This window comes from Acinonyx jubatus, chromosome X (genome assembly GCF_027475565.1).
Source record: "Acinonyx jubatus isolate Ajub_Pintada_27869175 chromosome X, VMU_Ajub_asm_v1.0, whole genome shotgun sequence".
Classification (NCBI taxonomy): Eukaryota; Metazoa; Chordata; class Mammalia; order Carnivora; family Felidae; genus Acinonyx; species Acinonyx jubatus.
Window position 1 is genome coordinate 123,188,179 of NC_069389.1, and position 27,860 is coordinate 123,216,038.

Sequence of the window (27,860 nt, forward strand, 5' to 3'; positions counted from 1 at the left end):
TGGGGAAGGGTTTGGGAGCTTCTAAGGTGAGGAAGCCCCGGCTGATCCCGCGGGCTGCTATAAAGCGCCGTGACCCCCCAAGCAGCGACAGGGCTGGCAGGCACTGGGGACAGGGCTTTCTGGAGCCATGACCCAGCGGTGGGGCCCCCAGAGGCTTGCAGGTGGGCAGCCGCAAGCCGGCTTGGAGGACAGCACCCGGGCGAGCATCTTCACCTACACCAACAGCAACGCCACCAGAGGTGAGCAAGCGGGCGCCGTGGAGGCTGGACAGCCCTCCAGGGACACCAGGCCCGAGTGGCCACGCAGAGGGCTGCTGGCCACCCACCCGCCAGGAAAGCTCTCTTCCACACACGTCAGCAGCGGCCGAGGTGGTCCTTCTCCCTTCGCCTTCATGATGCCATGAAATTGGGGGGGGGGGGGCGGTCCTTTCTGAACACAAAAGGACACCGTAATATGCAACTTGCCTTTCCAAACCACACAGGCTTCCCAGACCTTTTGCGAACCACTGTCCCGGGAATGCTCATTGACTCTTTCCTTGCGGTCCCGTGCTGCTAGTAAGCACCCGTTACGTTCAGTTCTGGCATGTCTCTCTGGCCGCACTGCCCTGGCTTCCTGGGGAAGAAGCCGGCTCGGACTCAGTTTTGCATCTCCCGAAGCCAAAAGGAGGCAAACATGAGGTGGCCCGGAGGAGGGTAGGTGCCTTCTCCAACCTCAGGGTCGGAAGAGATGGGAGTGGCCGTCCTGTCCAACTCTGCCCCTGGGGCCTGCAGACTTCGGCTGCACGTTCTTGGGGAGGGGACTCGCTTGGCTCCCAGGGCAGCCTTTCCACTGTAAGGTGTCCCAGGAGAAAGGGCTCGGGCCCAACAGACACCTGAAACGTCCGCGGAGGCGGCCCGAGTTATGCCCTGGAAGTGCGCCAGTCCGAACGCTTTGCGTGCAAGCCTTGCAAAGAACTGAACCCCTGCCCCTGGACCCCCTTCCCCAGTCCCTCCTCCAAACCAAAGACCACCCCATCTGTTCCTTCAAGGACGTCTCAGGTGCCATGGTTTCCAGAAGCCACGCCAACTCCCTGACAGCCAGGGTTCCCAGGCCAAACTAATTGAGAACCCTCAAGTTTGCCCTGACCTGATCATTCTGTCAAAATGTCCTTGGTGGCGACACAACAGGGCCCTCCCTGGAGGCCCCTGGGCCTTCACTGATGCCTGAGATTCCTTTTTGTACATTTTCCCCCGCAAAATTCAAGTATCTAGCAAAGTGGACCCACCCTTGCTGATTCCTGGAAGCAGATCTAAGACATGACATCATTCCGTCTGTAAATCTTCAGTATGCACCTGTAAGAGGAAAGGACTCTAAAACATAAACACAATGCCACTGTCACACCTATAAGGTAACATTGCCTTGATATTATTGAATCTCTTAACCAGTGTTGAACAAAAGGTCGTACTTTTTTTTTTTTTTACCTTGCTTGAATCAGGGCTCCAATAAGGTCCACACGTTCAGATCGATCATTATCTCTTTTTGTCCTCTTTGAAGTCAGGGGCTCCCTCTCTACCTCCTTGTAATTTATTTGTTCAAGGGAATGGGTCGTCTGTCCCCGGACCCCTCCACTTTGGACTTGCTGATGGTCTCCCGTGTGTGGCTTCCCATACCCCTTCCCATCTTGTTCATCATTATGTGTCTGTAAATTGGTAGTTGATCTGAAGATCTGCTTGGAGGCCAGTTGGATCTGTTTTGTGTTTGGTTGGATCTCCTCACCATCAGGAGGGTGCCCCTTTTTCTGGGGTGTTGGCAGCTGCTGAACTCGATGCTTGGACCTACGAAACTGCTGGGGGTTGCAAAATGGTGACATTCTGACTTCCTTACCCTGTCTTCATCTATTAGCTGGAGTCCTTGGATAGACTGAAACATTCCCTCTTCTACTCCTTTCTCTCACACTAAGAATCCTGTTCTCAAGGGCCTTGGGTAGAAGAATTAGAATATGATTCAATTACTCATTTGCTTTTTATCACACACACTCACAATGGTCTCAGAGTAATGACACCGACACCGCCATCAACAACATGCGTACCCAAAACTCAACATTTGGACAGGTCTTTTCGTCCTTAGGGTCTATGCCACCAGGTTCGAATAGTCAAACTAGTGCCCTTCCAAGTCGTTTAGAACAGTCCCTCTCTGTGTGATTATGCCTCTGAGTGGATATGCATTTAGGTTCATTTGTTTTATTTTTGATTTTCAGGGATTGCTTTTTAAATTTTAATGTTGTTTTAAAATCGTGTAATAAAATATTCACAAGGTTCTGAATTAAAATCTAGAGAAGAAGGTATATTCACAGAAATCTTGCTTCCTCGCCTGCCCCCACACCCAATTCACTCCCTCCATGAATTTCTTCAGAACACCATCCCCCCGGGAGTTGACAGTGATACCCTTGTGGTGCCCACTTCTTTATGAAGTTGGTCCTGGAGAGTTCAGAAGAGAGGGGCAGGCTGGGACACGGGCTCTGCTTGCACTGCTAGAGGACCCTCCCCCATGACCTCTTGTCCCTGCCCTGTCCAATTTGGACTCGGCGGACTGTCCGGGAAGGATGTTCTGGCTGCTTCGTTTTGAAATTGTTCAAAAGCTGGAGCGTTCCGTATACCTCCCAGTCCCAGCTGCTGTTCTCGGACTAACCCGCTGTAGTTTCTGGGCAAGACCCGTTGGCAATTCGGGGTCCTCTGTTCTCCCGTCTATCAGCAGCCCCGTGGTTTCCCTCTGCTTCCTTCTGTACAGAAACTGATAGCACGCGGGCCTTCGGTAGTCAGAGGTCTGTCCCCAGGGGGCCTGTGCCACCTAGCATGGCTGTGGGCATTGCTGATGGGTTTCCAGGAGCTCCCCGTGAAAGCAATGAACAAAGCTCACGCACAGGGTGCTGGAACATCACGGGTGCTGTGGGGTCTGGTTGTGCTGGGGGCGATTGGCATCTACCCCAGCCCTCCTAGCCAGGGGACCCAAGAAAGCCCTACTCTTCTAAAAGTAGTTCGAGCTGGGCTTTTGTGGCACACAACTGAAGTGTCCTGGTAAATGTGGGGACTCTGCGTGGATGCTTTCCTGGGCGCCATAAGGCTTTGGTACATGGTGGCAGGCACTGGCGTATCATCCCTTTAAGTATTTTGCCAAAAATGATGGTGGTAAAAAAGGTCCTTCAGCACGACAGGTGTAGAGCCGCTGCGTTGTAATAAAGGGGAGTTACCCTTCCTTTTCGTTGCGTGTGTGTTTCGTAGGGCGGCTGTAACAGCACCACACGCTGAGTGGCTCACACAAGAGAAACTCCTTGGCTCACGAGGAGTCTGAGGTCCGGGCGTGGGCCGGGTTGGCTCCTTCTGGTGACTCCGAGGGAGAGTCCACTCCGGGCCTCTCCTCCGGTTTCTGGCTCTTCCCGGCCATCTGCGGCGCTGCTCGGCCTGTGGAAGCATCGCCCGGATCTCGGCCTTGATCTTCACGTGACCTTCTCCCCGTATGCATGTCTCTGTGTCCAAACTACCCCTTTTCGTGGGGACCCAGTCCTACAGGATTGGGGCCCGCGCTAATGACCGCACGGTAACTTGATCATCTCTGTGCAGACCCCGTCTCCAAATAAGGTCCCCTCCACAGGTCCTGGGGGTTACGACCCCGACATGTCGTTCTCATGGGGGGACACAACTCAACCCAGAACTCATTCATTCATCCATTCTCTGAGCACTGACTGTGCATTGAACCTGCCACATGGGATACGACGAGACGTGCACGTGGGTGGCTCCAGTACAGTGTAGGATGTCACACAGGTACACTGAGGTGGCGGTCCCAAGGGGCTGAGTTGACACTCGGCTTAGGAATCCGGAAAGGCTTCCGGGAAGCAAGGCCATCCGAGCTGGGCTTTACGGTATGGGAGAGAAGAGGACCGCAGTGCAGGGGAGAATGTGAGCAAAGGTCCCATGACAGAGAGGCATGGAGCAGTCACGGGAAGCAGCGCGGCGGGTGCAGGGGTTTGAGGGAGCAGAGGCCTGCCCGCGGCACCCCAGAGGGCCGGCCCGCATACGGGGGTGGCAAAACGGATGGGGGGTGATACCCGGCATAGCTGGTGAGGAGTTTGGCTTTGTTAAGTTCAAGGATGCCTGTCTGGCGGTCCGCGGCCTCTGGCGTGAGACACGGATGCCTCACAACATCCGTGAGGTTCCAGCACTCCGTGCCATCACGACAACACGGAAGGTTGTTCGCAGGCGGGCCAAGCTAGAGGGAAAGAGCTAGTTGCAAAGGCAAGGGTAGCGGGCAGGAGGGCGGGAGGGTTGACGCAACGCTCTGACGAGGAAGGGAGGGTGGGGCGGGCACAGCTGTGCAGTTGGGTAACGCCGATGCCCAGCTCCTCTCCCCGCGCTGTACCTCCTGCCTTCTAGGCCCCTTTGAAGGTCCCAATTACCACATCGCGCCGCGATGGGTGTACCACGTCACCAGCGCCTGGATGATCTTCGTGGTCATTGCGTCCGTCTTCACTAATGGGCTTGTGCTGGCAGCCACCATGAAGTTCAAGAAGCTGCGCCACCCTCTGAACTGGATCCTGGTGAATTTGGCAGTGGCTGACCTGGCGGAGACCATCATCGCCAGCACCATCAGCGTCGTGAACCAGATCTACGGCTACTTTGTGCTGGGCCACCCCATGTGTGTCCTGGAAGGCTACACTGTCTCCTTGTGTGGTAAGCTAGCCAGGGCCCCGGGCTCCGGGAAGACCCAGCCTGCTGTGTGTAAAGGAAACATTCACACGGCACCCCCCGGGTGTGCCCACGGTGTGCATTTGAAGGGAGACAGTCCTGTAGGGGAACCCGGGCCGGGGTCATCGTGGGGGGGGGGGGTTGCAGACCGACAAGTGGACATCCAGAGTGCCTCCCCTGAGACAGGCCGGTCTAGGGCCACGCAGCTGGCATAGGAGGAGATGGACAATCCCAGAACAATGTGGGAAGGAGGGCTCCAGGTCACCCCAAACAGAAGTTCCACTCAAACTGGGGATGTGTGTTCTTTCAGCTCACCTGTGTCGGCTTTTCCCAGAGAAAGCAGCGCTTCCCGTTAGAGCTTTTGAGATCCTGAAACTAGATCTCAGATCCCGGTCCCCATCACTCACATCTCTGTGGGCCTGGGCCCTGCTCAGGTCAACCTTGGCAGAGAAGAACCCATGTGGGGGGCACCAGGAGCATACGATCCCTTCCCCGAGGCACTCCCGAGTCCCGGAAAGAGGGGTCCCTATCCCAGATAGCGAGCACGGGGCACCATCCGCCCCCTCAGAGGACCGTGTGCAGGAGGAGACGAGGGAGCACCCGGACGTTGAGTCAGCAAGATGAGAAGGGAGCTGGGCCGAGGTGGCCAAGGAGAGCAGGGTGCAGGCGGCAGCTGGGTGGGCAGAGGACAGGTGAGCATTGGCCGGTGGCCGAGCAGACTATGAGGCCGGGCACACGCAGGAGCGCGGACTTGATTCTGGGAGGCAGAGACTGGCGGGAGAGACCCGGGAAGAGGCTGAGTGAGAGAGCAAAGGCCGTGCCTGCAGGAGCACGAGGGAGCTACCCCTCCCGCAGGGCCGAGGGCTCGAGGCTGGCCTACCTCCGGGCCCCCAGCCGTTACACCACTGCTCTTCCATTTTAAGTTTCCCAGGACCACGGGGTCTCCAATCCTGGGTCCTGAGCACCCACATCTAACTCGGGTTCATCCAACTGCCACCTAAATTGGTCTCCAATTCAGATTCTGAGAGGTGGACATGAAGAGGAGGAAAAAAAAAAAAAGACGCTAGGACAGCCAGGGCCTGGGGAAGGCAGGGGGACCCTGGCTGCAGGTTTGAATTGCTACTGCGCATCAGTGAAATGGGGGCAGGACACGGGGGCAAGACTGAAATGAGCAGATCGGCCCCTCATATCCCTGTGAGGTAGGTGCCAACACGAGGCCCACACACTGTACAGGGCAGGATGCTGCCCCCCCCCATATCTAATTGCCCCTCATTTTACAGATGATAGCCCAGCGCTCTCCCAAAGGTATAGAACAGCAGTGACCAGGGAAAGCCTGCGGACCCCTCCTCAGAAGAATGTTTGCCAACGTGCACAATAAGATCCATAGAACTACAAAGGAGTCCTGTGATACTGAAATATAATGATCAAAGTATTAAATATTAATGAGTGACATAGTCCTTCACTAAAATTATGAGTAAATGCATTTTTTAGAAGTATTGATGACACCATTCTTTATTAAAGTATCAAATAACCGGATCTGGCCCGACAGCCACTGAAATTTCAAAGTGGTAATGAATATGGTGATATAGGGAAGTGTCTGCTGCCTCTGTAAAGTGACCAAGTCGCAGGCACTGCTAATGCTGCCATGCTCATAATGGAAGGCGATGACTAGGGTCCATTAGAGTTTTTAGTGGAAAAAAGCTATCCTTTCTCCCGCCCCAGTTAATGGAGCCCTAAACTCTGCCCACAGACCTCCAGTGTCTAAGCAGGGCATGGAGACATGATCTCCACCTGCCGGGGGGAGGGCAGCGGTGGGAAATCTGGAAGCCTAGGTGAACGTGCATATGGGCTGAAGGGCCACAGGTCACCGGACACGTCCCGTTTCCTTGCCCTTGGCTGGGACCACAGCACCTCAGTGTGGTCACGTGGGTGCATGCATGGCCTTCGGGAGTTGCGTCTGCATCCGAAGAAAGGCTGGTGGCCAACTAGGAGGAAGATAGGAATCGGGGTGCTAGAGGCCCAAGAGGAAAGAATGGGGAAAGAGGGTGTCAGACAAATTGACCAAGAGGCCCACTGCCCCCTGGAGCTGAACACACTTTTTGGAGAATTAGGTTTTTCACATGGGTGGGGAGGATGTCTCTTGATCCTAAAAGCTGTCGGCTGGTATGGGTGGAAGAAGAGATGTTGGAGGCTCAAATCCCTCATCTGTCTACTCTCCCCTGCAGGGATCACAGGTCTCTGGTCCCTGGCCATCATTTCCTGGGAGAGGTGGCTGGTAGTCTGCAAGCCCTTTGGCAATGTAAGATTTGATGCCAAGCTAGCCATCGCGGGCATTGCCTTCTCCTGGATCTGGGCCGCTGTGTGGACAGCCCCGCCCATCTTTGGCTGGAGCAGGTAAGGAGGCCAGTATGTCAGGCATGCAGCTCATTTAGGACAGACGGTGAAGGACAGCAGGGAGGGTCAGGTGCATGACTCCATTTGTAACCGTGGGGTCAGTCGCTTCCTGTTTCTGGGCCTCCACGGCCCCATGACTAAAGTGAGGATGGACCCGATGTCCCTGTGACCCCCTTTGAGGGCGCGGTGCCTATGAACATATAAATCTGCCTGGCTGCGACATGGAAATAGGTCCTGTGATCTCTGAGCCTCTGGAAAGGTCTGTTTCTGCCAAACATGAACGGCTCATGGGTGCACACAGAGAAAGGCAACAAGCTCAAGCCACAGGAGCAGCTATAAGTGAAAGCAGGGCCGTCTCACCCACTCTGCCCTAGGCCTACATCTCTCACATTCTCAGGGGCCTCCCTTTCAGAGGCTTCTTGGGTTGTAGGTACACCTGGGCCCATAGGTCATTTGTGTCTTGGCCAGGCTGCTTCTTTGCGGGCTCAGATGCTATGTGTATTTTACCACAATAAAAACACAAGGGGCTATAAGACCAGTGAAAACGTTCTGAAACTAGACAGAGGTGGTGGTTGCACAATACTGTGAAGGTGCTAACTGTCAGATTGAATGGCTCGCTTCAAAAATGGTTGGTGAGGGGCACCTGGGTGGCTCTGTCAGTTAAGTGATCTCGGCTCAGGTCATGATCTCACGGTTCATGAGATTGAGCCCCACGTCGGGCTCCATGCTGATAGTGCAGAGCCTACTTGGGATTCTCTCTCTCCCTCTCTCTCTGCCCCTGCCCTGCTCATGAACACACACACAATCTCTCTCTGTCTCTCCAATAATAATTAAATAAACTTCAAAAAAAAAAGGTGAATTCATGCAATGTAAATTTCACCTTAATTAAAACAAGCCACCAATCGTCCTCCCCAAGTCAGTGGCATGCCTGGACTGGGGGGCCCCAGGGTGCCCTGCCTGCATCAGGACAGGCTGCCAGCCCTTTTCTCCAGGTACTGGCCCCACGGCCTGAAGACATCGTGCGGGCCCGATGTGTTCAGTGGCAGCTCGTACCCTGGCGTGCAGTCCTACATGATCGTCCTCATGATCACGTGCTGCATCATCCCCCTCAGCGTCATCGTGCTCTGCTACCTCCAAGTGTGGCTGGCCATCCGAGCGGTGAGCCCCCGAACTCTCCTGGCTCTACCCCCTGCCGATAGGATCGTGGGAGCCAAGGACACTTAGGCTGGGACAGAGAATCTCTCTCCTGCCCTCAAAGCAGGCCTGAATCCTTCAATTCCTTTGGGGCTGCGCCTGCAATCCTGGCTCCCTTGTCCTTGTCCCTACACGATGCGAAGGACCGTGCATGAAGCAACTTCATGCTCCCAATAAGGGAGCAGAGCCGCATTTCTTCCGTGACCCGGGACAGTCCTCCCCTGGGTAGAAAGCCTGACTTTCCCGGGGAGTGGAGAGCAGCCAGCCAGATCCGCAAGTGAACCCTGCAGATCAAAAGGTGCTTTTGAAAAGCTGCCACCAGAGTGACCTTGTCCCCTTCATGGGGCTGTGGGGCAGGCCAAGGAGTGGCTTCACGTGTGCCATGTGCCACCCAGACCCGCTCTCCACTGTCCTCACTGGGAAGTTGACCCCGTCCCCGGCCACCCCTACCCCCTTACGTAGGCAGCCTGAGTGAAGGCCACAGGCTCCCTGCCTTCAGCCTGCAGTGTGCCCCCACCCTGCTTCCTCCCCCAACCCCGCCTGCGGTCAGGGATCAGAAGCAACCTCGCCGGCTCCCACAGGTGTCCAACCATGGCTTGGGCCTTGTTAGCTCGGGGCTGTGTCCCTGCCCACAGCAGACAGTGTCCAGCCTCTGTGTCTTCCCCCGATCGGCCCCTCAGAGTCAAGCATGGGGGGGCGGGCAGGAAACACGCTGACAAGGGACCAGGTGAGGCTAAGATGGCCTCCTTAGCTCCTTCCCAAACTCCTAATGGAAGCCAGGCTAAGCCAAGAGCTTGGAAGGCCCTTCAAGGCCATCTTCGCCAGGGCAGACTCTGTGTTACCTCAGAGCCTACACAAGCTCCATCAAGGCCGGCCCAGTCCAGTCTGAGCCAGCTGGCCGCTGGCCGCTGACCAGCCCGAGGTGGGCCCATCTCCTCGTCTCCATGACTCCACGTCCCCCGGCTGCCTGTCTCTCGCCGCCACCCTGACTCACGGCCCAGGCAACGGCAACATGGAGCCCCCTGGATACAGAGCCCCGAAGGACTCTCCCACGCACCGTCCCCAGGCACGAATCTCTGTCTCCCCCAGGTGGCAAAGCAGCAAAAAGAATCCGAGTCCACTCAGAAGGCGGAGAAGGAGGTGACTCGCATGGTGATGGTCATGATCTTCGCCTACTGCGTCTGCTGGGGGCCCTACACTTTCTTTGCGTGCTTCGCCGCTGCCCACCCTGGCTACGCCTTCCACCCTCTGGTGGCCGCCCTGCCGGCCTACTTTGCCAAAAGTGCCACTATCTACAACCCCATCATCTATGTCTTTATGAACCGGCAGGTAAGTCACACCGTTGGCAGAGCAAACTAGGAATTTACCCCCGGAGAGCCCAGCGATGGCTCCCACCTGGAATCATGTCGAGGGGGTGCCCGTTAATGACCTCCAGGACAACGACCAGAGAAGGCTCAGCACATGACCTAGCCCCAGCCAGCCCTCCCCGTGGATCGTGTCGGAGTCTTGGCCCGGCACAGCGCAGTCGCGTATGTTGCCGCTCTCCCGTTCTGTCGGCCTCAGGGTTGTCCTGCCGCTCACACCCGAAGGAGCGCCCGAACGTGTCTGCGTTGACCCTGGCTGTGTCCTTCCCACTTTGATAGGCACAACTGTCCTCTCAGTCTTCATCTTTCCGTTTTTAAACCCTAACCCCAACAAGGACGCAGAGAGGCCCTTCTCGGCTGCACCCGCATGCGGCTTTTGTGACTTTGTGGGTTAGTTCGAGGGGGCCCGCTGTGGTCCCGCCCGAAGTCTCACCAGACGGTAGCCGTCATGGGCCAGTATACTCAGCCTCAGCAGCAAATTGCCCGTGACTCCTAGATCCCCTGGGAGGTTACAGGTGACCGCTGAGGCTTACCATCTTCCAAGAACAATTTGGCTTCCTCTTCCTTGAATCCATCAAATCTACTTCACCGAGATGCAATGTGTGACTTGATGGTGACCAGAAAGGTCCAGGGGCCCTCGCAGGGGCCTGGCATCGTGCCAGACCCAGTCCCCATTCCTTCCAACTAGCTCTTCTGTCCCTTCCCCCCCGCCCCCCGCCCCATGTCACAGTTGCTCCGAGGCCCCGCTCAGTCTGGCCTGGCCCTTGGCTCCCTGCAGAGTTCATTAAGCACGCACTCTTTCTGTAATGTTCAGGCATTAAGTAGGACACAGTTGATCCCCCGGGACTCCACTGTTGGCAACTCAATACCTAGAGTGTCTTTGTATCCCTGACTCCTGTTTCCTGGTTCATGTGGGTCTCTTTTTAGGTCTGGCTTTTGCTTGTGGAACCCTAGGCTCTCTTGCCTTGTACTTGTACTTGTTTACTTGAGTCTCCATTCTCCCCTCCCCAAACTGGCCCTCCTAGACAAGATGTCTGCACTTCTGGACATCTCCAGGCTTTTGAAGTTTGCTTTCACCCTCTCCACATTGTTATCCCTTCCTGTTGTGTCCTGAGACAATTATCTGTAATGGAGCTCACGAGGGCAGAGAACGTTGCTCTTTTTGTCCACTGCCGATCGCCCTGAGACAGTCTGGCGCACGGTGGACACTCAGTAGGTAGATGTCAAATGAATTCCTCAGCTAAGTCAATTCTCCCGTTCAGTTCACTTCTTGTGTTACTGATTTCTGTAATTATGTGTTTTATTTGTGAGGGTTTTGATGTTGGAGGGAGCTGGAGGTGGTCAAGAATAGGCCTAGAACATACAGGAGATGCCCCTCATCTGCAGTCTCAAGGCATTGGGGTTATCCCAGTGATGATATGGGTATAACTTGAGAAATGAATACGTTACAAATCTCTTTATAGGGGAAATGCACTGGGGCCCTCTTGGTGACAGAAGATTCTCTTGGCTGTAGACATGAAGTAGTAGCTAGACTGTGGTCTTGTTAGACCACTAGTTAGTGCCTGTGTGGCCTCAGAATCGACGGGATAGAAACAAGATGACAATCACATCCCTTTTCACTAAAATGCCTCTGAGTCTCTTCCCAGACATTCTGGAAATGGGTCGCCCTATGCATGGGCCCCTTAGCTGGCGTCCTCTTTGGTCACTGTATAAGTTTCCTGGGGCTGCCATAACAAAGTACCACAAACTGGGGCGGGGGGGGGGGCTTAAAACAACAGAGATGTATTCTCTCCCGGTTCTGGAGGCCAGAAGTCCGGGGTCAAGGCGTGGGCAGTTGTTTCCTTCTGAGGGCTCTGAGGGCGAATCCGTTCCCGCCCGTCTCCTAGCCTCCAGTGGTGGCCAGCGGTCCTTGGTGTCCCTTGGCTCCTAGACAAGTCACCCCGATCTCTGCCTTTACCTCCACGTGACCTTCTCTGAGTCTGTGTCCAAATTCCCTTCTCATAATGACACCAGTGGTTGGATTAGGGCCCACTCCACTCTAGCATGACTTCATGGCAATGTATATCTTCATCACATCTGCAAGGACTCTATTTCCAAATAAGGTCACATTCACAGGCTCTAGGGGTTAGTCCTTGAACGTAGCTTTGGAGAGGGGGGCGTGGTGTTACAACTTGACACACAATAGTCACCATCAGAGTCTAAATTTGATGGCTCAGATGAGCAAGCAGTCAGGAGCAGACCATCCCCATGTGCGAGTAATAACCTCAGGCCTGCTCCAGTCTCTGCACGGGACTCTGAATGGTAGCGGAGAAGGTGCTCAGTCATCAAGGTGCCCCCTAATGAATAGCCTCCTCAGAATTCCCCAAGAGCAACCTTTAGCACGGTACGCGGGCCCTTTCCGCTCTGCTGAGTAGCGCTTTCTGCCCCGCCAGTTTCGAAACTGCATCATGCAGCTTTTCGGGAAGAAGGTTGACGACGGCTCTGAACTCTCCAGCGCCTCCAGAACGGAGGCCTCATCTGTGTCTTCGGTGTCACCTGCATGAGTCCCTCCTGGCCGTGACAACAAAAAGGTCTGCTTCCTACCGGAAAACGTAAACCCTGTCCCACACACCGGCACTTTGGCCACCCCCCCCCCACCCCGCTTTGCCCCTTCTCCTCCATCCCTGGGAAATAAAAGTAGTTTCTCTTTGCCAAAAACAACAAAGTTGCAGAGGCTCCCGCTGCCGTCTGGGGACACCTGAGCCTCTGAGGGTTCGGTCGCGGGGTCACAAGAGGGCATGAGGGGGATAGAGACAAGAGCAGCACCGTGCTTCAGGGGCTTTAATATTTCCCAAGCCTTGTGTCTGCAGACGGTATGGGAGGATCACGAAACGGAAACGCGAGGCGGGCTGGTGGCGATGGAGCCGGAAAGGGAGGTGAGGGTGGCTGTCTAGGGAGGGCTGGCTGGACGCCCTCAATGCCCGGAGGGCGGCCTGAGGTAGCCCAGGCCCTCTAAGGCCCACCTGCTAGAGGCTCGGGCTCCTCGGAACGCCGCCTCCATCTGGAGGGGACCCAGGCCCGCCGGTCTGTGGCAGACACGGCGCGCCGCTTCTGCCAGGCCAGGGCCCCAAGCCCGATCAGCACGAGGGCGGCGCAGGTGTGCGGGCCGGAGCTCAGCGGCGGTGGGGGGGCAGGTGCACACGGTACAGATGAAGGCCGGGAGGACGGTGGCCAGTGCGAGCGCCGTCCCGGGAGGGTGTGTGCGTGCCCGGTGACAGCGAAGGGCCCAGCTGACTCGGCCACGCTCTGTCATCCAGTGTGGCCTGGGACCGAGAACCCGGCGGTGTGAGAGCTGGCCAAGGACGGGAGTGGGGTCTGGGAGCACGGAAGAGAGTGGGCCCGACCATCACAGGTGAGGGAAAGCCCTCCCCCGTGCTTGCTAACCCAGGGTCAGAAGCAGGGGCGCCCAGAGAGAGCTCCCTGCACCAGCAGAAGGCGCCCCCCTCCGCCGAGGCGCCCCCGCGGGCGAAAGCTGCGGGGCCCCGGTTCCCACATGAGCCGGCTCGGGGCAGGGGCGGGGGTGCAGCAGGGACACGGACACTAGATGTTTCCAGCTCTGTGGCAGATGGGTGAATTGCAACTGAGCCATCAGCGGGGGGCTGCCTGAGGACCGGCCCCTTGCCTCAGATCGCAGGCCATCCGGGCGGCTCTGCTCATCGTTTGCCTCTCTCATCCCTGTTCTTCTCACGGGCCCTTTCTTTAAAAGCTCCCCCGCGAGTTGCTCACCCATATTTCCTTGGCTCCCTCGTAGGACAGATAGGCCATTTTCTCTTCAGCGCGGGCCAGATTCTGTTCGATGTGGCAAATGTCATCCGGGTACCCCTGGACGTGCTCATTCACCTGTTCTTCCACCGACGCTTGTCTTGGGAGCAAAAGACAAGGGGACTACTCCCTGAGCACTCTGCCCAGGGGTTGTGCTGGCAAGGAGCAGTCCCACGTCAAGACTAGACTTGGGTTCGGATCCCACCTTCCTCCTCTCTCCTCCCCCAGGTCTGCCTCAGAACACCAGAAACGCACACCAGTCACACACACGCTGCTATTCATACACTTTTCATGTACAGATCCTGTTTCACAACAGCTTCACAAAACTAGCCACAGACTAAAAGTTGTAGAAAGGAAAATCTAAGTTATTCATGCCTGCTATTAAAACCCATATAAATTCCCAGCATCGGTGTTTGGCAAGCAGTAATCATTCCATAAAAGCCTGTAGAGACAGAAACAGATGAGTGGCTCCTGGCAGCTGAGGGTGGGGAGAGAATGGGGAGTGACTGCCAATGGGATGGGGTTTCTTTTTGGAGTGATGACAACGTTCCGGAATGAGACAGCGGTGACAGTTGCGCAAGTCTGTGAATACACTGAAAACCACTGATCGTAAATGGGTGAATTTTATGGGGATGTGAATTAGATCTCAATAGAGCTGTTATTAAAACAAAAACAAAAAATTGAATTGTGGCAGTGGTCGTACACCTTAGTAAATCTACGAACGGTCATTGAAACGTATAGTCATGATGGTGCATTTTATGGCACGTAACTTCCATCTCAGTAGACCTCTTAAAAAACACAAACAAAACATCACTAACCAGTTGTTTATGGCTATGTGTGGAAGTTGTAAAAGTATAAAAATACATATGAAAAAGATAAGGGCCCAGTGAGGATAGCGAGACGGGTGGAAGGGGAGGGGTTGGGAAGGGATAAGGTGAGAGCTTCAAGTGAACCTTCTAAAGTTTTCTTTCTTGGGGTGCCTGGGTGGCTCAGTCGGTTAGGCGTCCAACTTCAGCTCAGGTCATGATCTCGTGGTTTATGGGTTTGAGCCCCGTGTCAGGTTCTGCGCTGACAGCTCGGAGCCTGGAGCCTGCTTCCGATTCTGGGTCTCCCTCTCTCTCTGCCCCTCCCCTGCTCGCACTCTGTCTCTCTATCTCTCTCTCAAAAATAAGCATTAAAGTTTTACTTCTTAACAAAATAACATTTGAGGCAAATTTGGTAAATGTTAATTAAGATTTGAGAAAGCTGAGGGTGGGTATACAGTGTTGACCATGTTATCCTCTACATTTTCCCTGGGTTTGGAATACTCCATAATTTAAAGAAACTTTGAGGCTCTTCATTTGGGCACCAGGAAAGATGGCCCAGAGGACAGAGGCCATGTGGCTTTTAGCACCGTCACTTGGGGACAAGCCACGGAACGCTTGTCCTGTGAGTCGGGGATGGTGATGCTGGAGAAGCAGAAAGGTACTGGAGACACAGGATTGCTGGGGCCTGCTACCCTGTGGAAAACAGGGCAACGGAGGATGCGGCCGATCAGTTCACATGGCTCTGGCATGCACAAGAGCCTAAGCAATGGTGCTGTCGCGCAGACAGGGAATATGAGGCGAGGGGGTCGGTTTGGTCTCGCTTCAAGGACTTGACTGACACCCCCATGGAGATGTCCCCCAGGCATTGGCTGAAAGCCAATTCATCAAGAGCTGGTCCATAATAGCATTTCAAGGAACATTCCCTTGATCTCTGCCCTGCTCCCTGTAGAGAAGAGAGCAGACTGACAATGCCCACAGAGAGGGGGAGGCAGTAGAGTGTCCACTCGAAAGGACATTTCCCATGACTGTCTTTCTATTTACATGAAGGATTCAGACACAAGAATGTTCAAAATATTAACTATGTTCAAGTATATATTAATGAACATATATATATATATATATATATATATATATATATATATATATTTGTTTATTTTTGAGGTAGAGAGAGACAGAGCATGAGCGGGGGAGGAACAGAGAGAGAGGGAGACACAGAATCCGAAGCAGGCTCCAGGCTCCGAGCAGTTAGCACAGAGCCCGATGTGGGGCTCGAACTCAACAAACCATGAGATCATGACCTGAGCCGAAGTCAGACGCTTAACTGAGCCACCCAGGCGCCCCTCATGAATATACTCTTCATAGATAATGAAGTCAAGGAATAGATCTGCCATTAATATATTTATAAGAATTTACAAACATATTCTTAAATGAATTCTTGAATAGAGTATTCAAGAAGAAAATATTAATTCACAAGGATATTCTAGTAGTCTCCCCTTGTCTCTGGCTCCCAGGCTCTTTGCCCTCTGGCAACAGCATCCTGGCTACGACAGAGCTGACTCCCTTCCCTGTTCCTCCCTTAGTCAAGGATCCTCTCCGCCCCACTCCTACAGTTGCAGAGGCAAATGAACCACCCTATTTTTTTTTATCTCAACTTCTATTTAAATTCTAGTTAGTTGACATGTGTGGTAAAATTAGTTTCGGGTGTAGAATTTAGTGATTCATCACTTACATATAACACCCAGTGCTCATCACAAGTGCCCTCCTTAATCTCCATCACTCATCTAGCCCACCCCCACCTCTCTCCATCAACCCTCAGTTTGTTCTCTGTATTTAAGGGTCTCCTATGGTTTGTTTCCTCTCTCTTCCCCCGCCCTTCCCTTATGTTCAACTGTTTTATTTCTTAAATTCTACATATGAATGAAATCATATGGTATTTGTTTTTCTATGACTTATTTTGCTTAGCATAATACTCTATAGCTCCATCCATGGCACTGCAAATGACAAGATTTCATTCTTTTTTATGGCTGAGTAATATTCCATTACATATATATATGTATATACATGTATGTGTGTATAGACCACATCTTCTTTATCCATCCATCAGTTGATGGACATTTGGGCTCTTTCCATACTTTGGCTATTGTTGATAGCACTGCTACAAACATTGGGGTGCACATGCTCCTCTGAATCGGTATTTTTGTGTCCTTTGTGTAAATGCCTAATAGTGCAATTGCTGGGTCGTAGAGTAGTTCTATTTTTAACTTTCTGAGGAACCTCCATACTGTTTCCCAGAGTGACTGCACCAGTTTGCGTTCCCACCAACAGTGCACGAGGGTTCCCTTTTCTCCACATCTTCACCAATATCTGTTGTTTCCCGAGTTGTTAATTTTAGCCATCCTGACAGGTGTGAGGTGGTATCTTATCATGGTTTTTTTTAATTAATTTATTTTGAAAGAGAGACAGAGACAGAGAATGAGAATGAGTGGGGACAGAGGATCCGAAGCAGGCTCCACACTGACAGCAGAGAGCCCAATGTGGGGCTCAAACTCACAAACAGGAAGATCGTGACTTGACCAAAGCCAGATGCTTAGCCGGCTGAGCCACCCAGGCACCCCTCATCATGGTTTTGATTTGTATTTCCCTGATGATGAGTGATGTTGAGCATCTCTTCATGTGTCTGTTAGCCATCCAGATGTCTTCTTCGCAAAAATGTCTGTTCATGTCTTCTGCCCATTTCTTAACTGGATTATTTATTTGGGGGATGTTGAGTTTTAGAAGTTCTTTATAGATTTTAGATAATAACCCTTTATCAGATATGTCATTTGCAGTATCTTCTCCCATTCTGTTGGTTGTCTTAGTTTTGTTGATCGTTTCCTTCATTGTGCAGAAGCTTTTTATCTTGATGAGGTCCCAATAGTTCATTTTTGCTTTTCTTTCTCTTGCCTCCAGAGATGTGTCTAGTAAGAAGTTGCTACAGCTGAGGTCAAAGAGGTTGCTGCCTGTGTTCTCCTGTAGGATTTTGATGGTTTCCTGTCACACATTTAGGTCTTTCATCCATTTTGAATTTATTTTTGTGTGTGGTGTAAGAAAGTGGTCCACTCTCATTCTTCTGCATGTTGCTCTCCAGTTTTCCCAAGACTATTTGTTGAAGAGACTGTCCTTTTTCCATTGGATATTCTTTCCTGCTTTGTCAAAGATTAGTTGACCATATAGTTGTGGGTCCATTTCTGGGGTTTCTATTCTATTCCACTGATCTATGTGTCTGTTTCTGTGCCAACACCATACTGCCTTGGTGATTACAGCTTTGTAATACATCTTGAAGTCCAGGATTGTGATGCCTCCAGCTTTGGTTTTCTTTTTCAGGATTGCTTTGGCTATTCAGAGTCTTTTCTGGTTCCGTACAAGTTTCAGGATTGTTTGTTCTAGCTCTGTGCAAAATGCTGGTGGTATTTTGATAGGGATTGCATCAAACGTGTACATTGCTTTGGGTAGTATGGACATTTTAACAATATTTGTTCTTCTAATCCATGAGCCAGGACTGTTTGTCCATTTCATTATGTGCTCTGCACTTTGTTTCATAAGTGTTCTGTAGTTTTGGAATACAGATCTTTCACCCCTTTGGGGAGGTTTATTCCCAGGAATCCTATGGGATTTGGTGCAATTGTAAATGGGATCAGTTCTTGGATTTCCTTTTCTGCTGCTTCATTATTGGTGTATAAAAATGCATCTGGTTTCTGTACATTGATTTTTATGTTAACTTGTGTATTAGTTCCAGTAATTTTTTGGTGGAGTCTTTCGGGTTTCCTACATAGAGTATCATGTCATCTGCAAATAGTGAAAGTTTGCTCCTTTGCCAATCTGGATGACTTTGATTTCTTTTTGTTGTCTGATTGCTGAGGCTAGGACTTCCAGTACTATGTTAAATATCAGGGGTGAGAGTGGATATCCCTGTCGTGTTCCTGAACGTAGAGGAAAAGCTCTCAGGTTTTCCTCATTGAGGTTGATATTAGCTGTGGGTCTTTCATATATAGCCTTTATGATGTTGAGGTGTGTTCCCTCTAGCCTTACTTTGTTGAGGGTTTTTATCAAGAATTAATGCTGTATTTTGTCAAATGCTTTCTCTGCATCTGTAGAGAGGATCGTAGGATTCTTATCCTTTATTAACATGGTGCATCACATTGATTGATTTGCAAATATTGAACACTCCTGCAGCCCAGGAATAAATCCCACTTGATTGCGGTGAATAATTATTTTAATGTACGGTTGGATTTGATTTGCTAGTATCTTGTTGAGAATTTTTTCATCTGTGTCCATGAGGGATATTGGCCTATAATTCTCCTTTTTAGTGGGGTCTTTGTGTGGATTTTGAATCAAGGTAATGCTGGCCTTGTAGAAGAAGTTTGCACGTTTTCCTTCCATTTCTGTTTTTTGGAACAGTTTGAGACGAATAGGTATTAACTCTTCTTTAAATGCCTGGGGGGGGCACCTGGGTGACTTAGTTGGTTAAGCATCTGACTCCTGGTTTCGGCTCTTGGTTTCAGCTCAGGTCATGATCTCACAGTTCATTGAGTTCGAGCCCTGCATCAGGCTCTGTGCTGATGGCTCAGAGGCTGGAGCCTACTTCAGATTCTGTGTCTCCCTCTCTCTCTGCCCCTCTCCTGCTCATGCTCTGTCTGTCTGTCTCTCTCAAAAATCAATAAACGTTAAAAAAAATTTTAATAAAAAATAAATAAATGTCTGGTAGAATTCCCCCGAGAAGGCTTCTGGCCCTGGACTTTTGTTGGGAGATTTTTTGATTACTGATTCAATTTCTTTGCTGGTTATGGGTCTGTTCAAATTTTCTATTTCTTCCTGTTTCAGTTTGGTAGTTTGTATATTTCTAGGAACTTATCAATTTCTTTCAGATTGTCCAGTTTGTTGGCATATAATTTTTCATAATATTGTCTTATAATTGTCTGTATTTCTGTGGTGTTGGCTGTGATCTCTCCTCTTTCATTCATGAATTTATTTGGGTACTTTCTCTTTTCTCTTTGAAAAGTCTGGCTAGGTGTTTTTCAATGTTATTAATTCTTTCAAAGAACCAGCTCTTAGTTTCATTGATCTGATCTACTGTTGTTTGTTTGTATATTGCTTATCTCTCCTTTCATCTTTATCACGTCCCTTCTTCTGCTGGCTTTAAGCTTTATTTGCTATTCCTTTTCTAGCTCCTTTAAGTGTAAGGTTAGTTTGTGTATTTGAGACTTTTCTTGCTTCTTGAGATAGGCCGGTATTGCTATATACTTCTCTCTCTTATGACCACCTTTGCTGTATCCCAAAGGGTTTGGACTGTCGTGTTTTCATTTTCATTTGCTTACCTGTATTTTTTTTTTTTTACATCTCCTTGAATTTTCTGGTTAACCCACTCATTCCTTAGTATGTTCTTTAACCTCCATGTGTTTGCGGTCTGTCCAAATTTTTTTCTTGTGGTTGACTTCAAGTTTCATAGCATGTGGTCTGCAAATATGCATGGTATCTTGATCTTTTTGTACTCTTGATCTTGATCTTTTTGTACTCATTGAGGGCTGATTTGTGCCCCAGTATGTGATCTATTCTGGAGAATGTTCCATGTGCACTCGAGAAGAATGTATATTCTGCTGCTTTAGGATGAAATGTTCTGAATATCATCCAATTAAGTCCACTGGGTCCAGTGTGTCTTTCAAAGCCATTGTTTCTTTGTTGATTTTCTGCTTAGATGATCTGTCCATTATTGTAAGTGGGGTGTTAAAGTCCCCTAGTATTCTTGTATTATTATCAATGAGTTTCTTTATGTTTGTTATTAATTGATTTATATATTTGGGTGTTTCAAGTTGGGGGCATAAATATTTACAGTTGTTAGATCTTCTTGGATAGCCCCCTTAATTATGATATAGTGCCCTTCTTCATCTCTCGTTACAGTCTTCAGTTTAAAAAATCTATTGTCTGGGGGCACCTGGGTGGCTCAGTTGGTTGAGTGACCGACTTCGGCTCAGGTCATGATCTCACAGTCTGTGAGTTCGAGCCCTGCGTCGGGCTCTGTGCTGACAGCTCAGAGCCTGGAGCCTGGTTTAGATTCTGTGTCTCCCTCTCTCTGCCCCTCCCCTGCTCATGCTCTGTCTCTCTCTCTCTCTCTCTCTCTCTCTCAAAGAATAAATAAACATTAAAAAATTAAAATCTATTTGTCTGATATAAGTATGGCTACCCCGGCTTTCTTTTGACGTCCATTAGCATGATAGATGGTTCTCAATCCCCTCACTTTAAATCTAGAGGTGTTTTTAGGTCTAAAATGAGTCTCTTGTAAGCAGCATACAGATGGGTCTTTTTTTTTTTTTTAATCCATTCTAATACCCCATATCTTTTGATTGGAGCATTTAGTCCAGCAAATGGACCACTCTAGAAAATGCTCTTACAAAGACAACATGACGACCAGCCAACCAAAATGCCCCCCAAATCTTCCAAAGCTGTGAAGGCCACCCTTTGTAATACAAATTGTCCTAAACATTATTGTTGTTGAAGAAAAGTATATCCTTTTTTTAAGTTTATTTTATTTTGAGAGAGAGAGAGAAAGTGTGCACAGGGGAGGGGCAGACATAGAGGAAGAGAGAGAATCCCAAGCAGGCTCCACACCCAGTGCAGGGCCTGACAGGCGCTTGATCTCATGACAGTGAGATCATGACCTGAGCCGAAATCAAGAATCGGACACTTAAGCGACTGAGCCACCCAGGTGCCCTGAAGATGAGTTTATTCTTGATCATACCTGAGCGCTGGCTTTTGGCAAACTGAGCTAGAAACTAGTGGCCTGCAACTTGAAGAAGTCTGAGATGAAGAAACAAATGTAGGAGGGATCGAGCCCTGCAGGTAGGGTGGGCTAATGCAGCAGGGACCGAGTAGGTCCTCCTGAGCAAATGCGCAACCACATGCGTCCTTATAGGAGGGAAGCAGAGAGAGCTTTTACACACAGAGAAGAGGGCCATATGAAAACAGAGCAGAGAGAGATGTGAAGATACTGGCCTTGAAGGTTGGAGTGATGTGGCCACAAGCTAAGGTCCCGGCAGCCACCAGAAGCTGACGTACAAGAATGTCCATAGCAGCTTTATTCATAACAGCCCCAACCAGCAGCAGGCGAACGGGTAAACTAACTGTGGTGCATCCATACAGTAGAATACTGCTGAGCAAGAAACAGTGATCTATTCCTATGCACAGCTTGGATGAATCTTGGATGAATCTCAGAATATTACACTGGGTGAAAGAAGACAGACATAAAGGACTATATACCGTATGATTCCATTTACATGAAGTATCCAGAAGAGACAAATGCAGAGGGACAGAAAACACACTGGTGGTTACCAGGGGTTGGGGTTAGGGGAATGGGGAGTGGTGGGGTGTTCCTCTGGAGTGATGAAAATGTTCTGGAACCAAATATAGGTGGTGGTTGCACAACACTGCGAATGTACTAAATGCCACTGGATTGCACATTTTAAGATGGATAATTTTGTTTTGTGAATTTCATCTCAATTCAAAAATAGAAAAGGGGCACCTGGGTGGCTCGGTCAATGAGCATCTGACGTCAGCTCAGGTGATGATCTTGCGGTTCGTGAGTTCAAGCCCCACATCAGGCTCGCTGCTGTCAGCACAGAGCCCACTTTGACTCTTCTGTCCCCCCAGCTTCTGTGCCTCTCCTCCACTTGCACTCTCTCTCAAAAATAAATAAAACATTTTAAAAGTGGTGAAGGAAGGAAGGAAGGAAGGAAGGAAGGAAGGCAGGCCTCATGAAAGGAAACATTTACCTGTGAGAAGTGTCACAGGACTTTTCGGTTTGAAATCTCAGTTTGTGACACACCAGAGGAGACGTGACAATCACAGGGGCTTGGGTGGTGACCGTACAGGTATGAACACCAGGTAACACTTTACTGACTTCAACACATATGTCATGTCTACATCTAGCTTACATAAAGGTTTTTTAAAAGATTGAAAGGAGACATAGGTTTTAAAAAATTCAATGAATTCCTGTGTCCCCTTCACCCTAGATTAGGAAGCCACGTGGCCAGGACATGTTGACATGCTCTCAGGCTTGTGCCTCTCTGAGACTCCATTTCCCCATCTGTAAAGTGGGTCGCTGAACACCACAGGTGACAATGCTATTTGCTCCCTGCTGTCACTGTTATTATATAAAGTCATCTCCCGCCCATTCTCCATCTCTCCTGGCAAATCGGAGTCCTACAGACCTGCTTTGTTGCTTCTAATGTATATTTATCAAGATAGGCTAACTGCCATGGCCAACAAGTGGAAAATCTCGGTGGCTGAACACAACAAAAGCTTACAGCACACTCCTATCACAGTCCAACGGTGGTGGGGGTGGTTGTTTCAGAAGTGCAAGCATATAGAATTCACAGGGAACCCAAGGGAGGGAGGTCACCCTGCTCCCCCGCGCTGCGGGCACATCCTGATTTGCTAAGGGGTTAAGAGCTTATGGGAGCACAACAGTCCTGTTGGCCTGGCGGTATGGAAACTTATGGGGATATGTGTCACTGCCTCTGGGCTCTAGTCTCGCTGTATATAAATCCAATCTTGGAAATGGTATTTTGACAAAGGGGTTGCCATTAAAAGTCCCAAGAGTTGGGTTCGGTTGCCCCGTCCTCCAAACATCACACCCAAAAGAAACCCATAATTCTGATCGGCGCTCTTATTTGACACTGTGCTGCCCTGCAGTAGTTTTGAGGCGTCCCCCACAGACTGTCAAGCAGTGTAAATGCAGGTAACGCTTCCCTGTGAAAGCAGAAGAGGACTGATCCCCAAGTGCCTCTTTCCCCACAGACACACAGGTGCTAAGAAGGGATGGCAGAGTTCTCACTTTACTGGGAATCTTGGGTCATCCATGTAATACCTCCCTCTCTGGCCAGGCTTTGGAAGAATTAGAGCTAATGCAAAAACCAGATGCAACAGACTGCGGGGACCAGGGGAGAGAGTGTGGCACCCCTGAGGGCCACTAGGACCCTAAGAAAGGTCCAAATAGGAACGGTGCGGGTCCTCAAGAGACTGTGTTTGCCTTTCCCCCCTTATTTGTGAGCCCTGGTCTCACCTTAGATGAAAATAAGTTCGACCCGCCACACAGCGGGGAGAAAGCATTCCCCAGAAGGCAATCATTTTCAGAAGAAATAGCCCCAGCTCAGCCATGAGCACAGGTGAAGGGATCGTGGCAGGTAGGGCATCCTGTTTCACACATTATGCTCACAGATGGGGATGTGCAGGACCCCTCCCTGACCCATGACAGGCGCCCGCTGGGCTCACCGCCACCCCAAGTGTCTCCCACCACCACAGGCAGAGCCTACGGCTTCTGGGGTCAGCTGGCGAGACCCTGAGCTGGAGCCCCGTTTTGCCAGGAGAGGGCCCCGGCGGGTGCACAACAGCAGGCAGGGGATGAGCCCTCTCCACCACGGGGTCCAGGGGCCCAAGAAACACTGACCAGCTCCTTTCCCCCTCCCCCTCCCCCTCCCCGCGACCCTCCAAACCCATGTCCTTGCTCGCCTCCACTCTCCCGGCGACAGCCCTGGAGGCTGTGGGGGAGGGCCCAACCCCACAGCCCAGGCTGCAGCGGAGGGGCCACCTCACCTGCATTTCTGTTCCTGGAGGGACGCCAGCGACACCTGCAGGCCCATCAGACGGCTCTCCTTTAGGCTCAGATAGGACACCTGGAGGCTGAGGTGCAGCTCCCTGACTTCTCTTAGGTCCTCCTTCATCTGTCGCAACAGCAGGTTTCGCTGCTGGGCCACACGCTTTGTCCCCCAGGACTTCCCCGGCCACAAAGCTGGGAAGTGGCTCGCCAGGGGCAAGTGTCTGACGATATCAGACAAGTCAGTGGACAGGCAGTCTTCCCCACCTGGCCTGGGAGACTCTGAAGACGGGGCCTTCTCCCTGGGCCGCCTGCAGTGGCGCGGGCTGCTTTCGGCCTTGGGCGCTAAGCCCTGGGGCCTCCAGCCCCCCTCCAGCCCCTGCAGCTGCCAGTGGCAACGGCAGAGCCTTCGCTCGATCTGGGCAATGGTGGCAGAGGCGCACTGGTTCACCTTCTCGAAGTCCTGCCAGATGTGGGGGGCGTGGTGCCGGTCGGCTTTGGACACCAGCTTGAGGTAGCCCACGGTGTTCTCCTCCCGACTGGCCTTCTCCAGTCTCCGCTGCTCTGAGAGGTAAAGGACACGGTGCTTGACACTATCCTGTAAGTTCCGGGCCAGCTCCCCATCTGACAGACTGGAATGGCCCCTGGGGGGGTACCGTCCTCGCTGGATGAAAGGGACCCGCACGAGGAAACGTCGGAGAGAATGGCCGCACTTGGGCTCTTGGTATATTCTGCCTGCGTCGGAAACAAGGAATGGTTAACAGGTACTTCTGTGAGCTGCAAACGGTACAAGTGGACCTACCGTCGTCTCACTCTGTAATAATACTCAGCTGCAGGCACAGGTACTTACATATGCAACACTTGTGCACTCAAGACGGGCCCAACACAGACTGGAGAGGTCAAGTTCAACTTCCGGGCCCCTCTCCCTTTCTTTTCAGCACCCAGTTGTTGTTTTTTTTAAAGTCCTCTCTACACCAAATATGGGGCTTAAACTCAACTCTGAGATCAAGAGTCGCACACTCCTCTGACTGAGCACCTGACTTTTTGCTGTATGAATGGACCTCGCTAGAACCCTCAGGTGGCTAGAATCCCCCCCTCCACACCTGTCCTGTCTGTTCTTGGACTTCTTCTCTCCCCACAAATACCAACTGTATTGGTATAGATCTCATCTTATAAAGTACGTAATGAGCTCATTCCCATCAACCCATATGTTTTATTATATTGCTACCGCCAGCAGATCGAAGAGGGAGGCAAGGAGATCTGCATCCCGATGAGTTCATTCCTTCATTCGATCATTCATTCAACACACACTTCCTGAGCACCTACCATGTGGTACAGAAGCCAGACACATTCCTTGCTCATAGAGAGCTGACAGTCAGGGGTGAAAAAAACTACTGTAATGCAAATGAATGCACCTCTCATGTGGGCAAGTTAATAAACCACTCAGAGAGTCAGTTTTCTCATCTTTCAAACAAAGATGGCCATAGCAGCATAGCTGGGAGACAGTGGACCAGGGCAGAGTGCATGGTGATGAGCTAGGAGAGGCAGGTGAGGTCACGACAGGTGGAGGGGTGCCTGGGTGGCTCAGTCAGCGGAGGGTGTGACTTTTGATCTCGGGGTTATGCCTTTGAGCCCCACGTTGGGCATAGAGATTACTTCAAAATCAAATCTTGGGGCACCTGGGTGGCTCAGTTGGGTAAGCGTCCAACTTTGGCTCAGGTCATGATCTCACTTGTGAGTTTGAGCCCTGCATTGGGCTCTCTGCTGTCATCGTGGAGCACATTTCAGATCCTCTGTCCCCGTGTCTCTCTGCCCCTCCCCCACTCATGCTCTTTCTCCCTTTCTCTGAAAAATAAATATTTTTTTTAATTTAGGGGCAGCTTGGTGGCTCAGTTGGTTGAGCATCTGACTCTGGCTCAGGTCATGATCTCGCAGTTTGTGAGTTCAAGCCCCGCACTTGGCTCTGTCCTGCTATCGCAGAGCCCAGAGCCTGCTTCAGCTTCTGTGTCTTCCCCTCTCTGTGCACCTTCCCCGCTTGCACTGTCTCTCTCTCTCTCTCTCTGTCTCTCAAAATTAAATAAACATTATGGGGCACTTGGGTGGCTCAGCTGGTTAAGTGGCCAACTTTGGCTCAGGTCATGATCTCGTGGTCCGTGAGTTCGAGCCCCGCGTCAGGCTCTGTGCCGACGGCTCAGAGCCTGGAGCCTGTTTCAAATTCTGTGTCTCCCTCTCTCTGACCCTCCCCCGTTCATGCTCTGTCTCTCTCTGTCTCAAAAATAAATAAACGTTAAAAAAATTTTTTTAAAAATTAAATAAACATTAAAATTTTTTTAATTTAAAAAAAATTGTATAAAAAATACAATTTAACTTTAAAAAAACTCTTACAAAAGAACAGGTAAAGCCTCTGTTCTGTTTATACTTTTTAAAAAGCTTTTTTAAATGTTTATTTATTTTTGAGAGAGAGAGTGAGTGGGGGAGGGAGCAGAGAGAGAGGGAGACAGAGGATCTGAAGCGGGCTCCTCGGTGAAAGTAGAGCCACAGGACAGAAACTGGTACGGGCGCTTTGGAAAAGCAGTGCTAAACTGTAAAGCTGAAGACATGTATATCAAATGGCCCAGCAATTGCATTCACTGGTATGGCCTTGGGAAACAGGTACACGAATGTTCCCAATAGCCAACTGCTAGAAATAACCCTCTGCCCATCGGCTGTAAAATGTGTAAGCGAACTGCAAAATATTCAACAACATACTACTATACAGCAATGAAAGTGAACTACAGCCTTGAAAATATGAATGAACGGGGGCGCTGGGTAGCTCAGTTGGTTAAGCGGCCGACTTCGGCTCAGCTCGTGGTCTCGCAGTCTGTGAGTTCAAGCCCCGCCTTGGGCTCTGTGCTGGCAGCTCAGAGCCTGGAGCCTGCTTCCGATTCTGTGTCTCCCTCTCTCTCTGCCCCTCCCCTGCTTGCTCTCTGCCTGTCTCTCTCTCTCTCTCTCAAAAAATAATAAACATTAAAAAAATTAAAAAAAAAGAAAATATGAATGAACAAGCATAATGTTGAACAAAAGAAGCTAAACACGGAAAAATCCATACTATATGTGGTTTCGGCATATAAAGTTGAAAAGCAAGCAAAACAAAATGATGCTGTTTAGGGACAACAGACAATAAAGCTATAAAGAAAAGCATGGGCATTGGTAGCCTAAGTGTCAGGATAGTGGCTCCCACTAAAGTGGGAGCAGGGGGTCGTGATTGGGAGAGACAGGTGGAGGCCAAGGTGCTTAACCTGAGTAGTAGTTACACGTCAGTTCACATCATCATTATTTCCCGAAATGTCTGTTGATGTTTCCTGTGCCTTTACATACATCTGCCAAATTTCACATTTGTAAAAGTTTTTAAATGTTCAAGAGATGGATATAGTAGCAAGTTAGAAATAGCTAGAGGGAGAATTAGTAAAGAAAGCATCCAGAATGCAACACAGAGGCACAAAGAAACAGAAAATTAAAAAAAAAAAACTAGTGAAAGACAGAAGACGTGGAAAATAGATGCGAAAGTCTAATAGAATGAGGGAATGGCGAGATTTTAAGAGAGAGTCACAAACAACTTTCCAGAACTGATAAAAGACAACACAAATTCAAGAAGCCCAATAAATCCCAAACAGGAAAAGAGAAACAGAACCACATCTAGACACAAGATTTTAAAAGTAACCAGATTTATGGGGCACCTGGGTGGCTCAATCACTTTCTTGATTTCGGCTCAGGTCATGATCTCACAGTTTCGTGAGTCTGAGCCCTGAATTGAGCTCTGCACCCTGAGAGTGCAGAGCCTGCTTGGAATTCTCTGTCCCTCTCTCTCTCTGCCCCTTCCCTGCTCATGCCTTGTCTCTCTGTCTCTGTCTCTGTCTCTCTCTCTCTCTCTCTCTCAAGAAAAGGCCAGATTTAAAAAGCTAATTACCTTTAAAACCAT

General features: G+C 50.6%; 2 protein-coding genes across 2 annotated transcripts; one reads left to right on the forward strand and one right to left on the reverse strand.

The window, feature by feature from the left end:
* LOC113597387 (long-wave-sensitive opsin 1) lies at positions 1-12,361 on the forward strand. Its single transcript, XM_027053262.2, has 6 exons — positions 1-239; positions 4,407-4,703; positions 6,944-7,112; positions 8,105-8,270; positions 9,396-9,635; positions 12,103-12,361. Exons 1-6 carry the CDS (start codon positions 128-130, stop codon positions 12,211-12,213), a joined length of 1,095 nt encoding a protein of 364 aa, XP_026909063.1. The 5' UTR covers positions 1-127; the 3' UTR covers positions 12,214-12,361.
* TEX28 (testis expressed 28) lies at positions 6,247-27,860 on the reverse strand. The gene is given in 5 exon segments (XM_053201888.1): positions 6,247-6,729; positions 13,436-13,571; positions 23,902-24,551; positions 24,554-24,637; positions 27,849-27,860. Coding segments are annotated over 5 exon segments (972 nt in total). The 3' UTR covers positions 6,247-6,639.

What these genes read in the sequence shown, in the direction of transcription:
- LOC113597387 (XM_027053262.2), top strand. Translation starts at nt 128, where the DNA reads ATGACCCAGCGGTGGGGCCCCCAGAGGCTTGCAGGTGGGCAGCCGCAA. An exon ending in CTACACTGTCTCCTTGTGTG is followed by an intron (nt 4,704 to 6,943) that starts GTAAGCTAGCCA and finishes TCTCCCCTGCAG; the next exon opens with GGATCACAGGTCTCTGGTCC. An exon ending in CCCATCTTTGGCTGGAGCAG is followed by an intron (nt 7,113 to 8,104) that starts GTAAGGAGGCCA and finishes CCTTTTCTCCAG; the next exon opens with GTACTGGCCCCACGGCCTGA.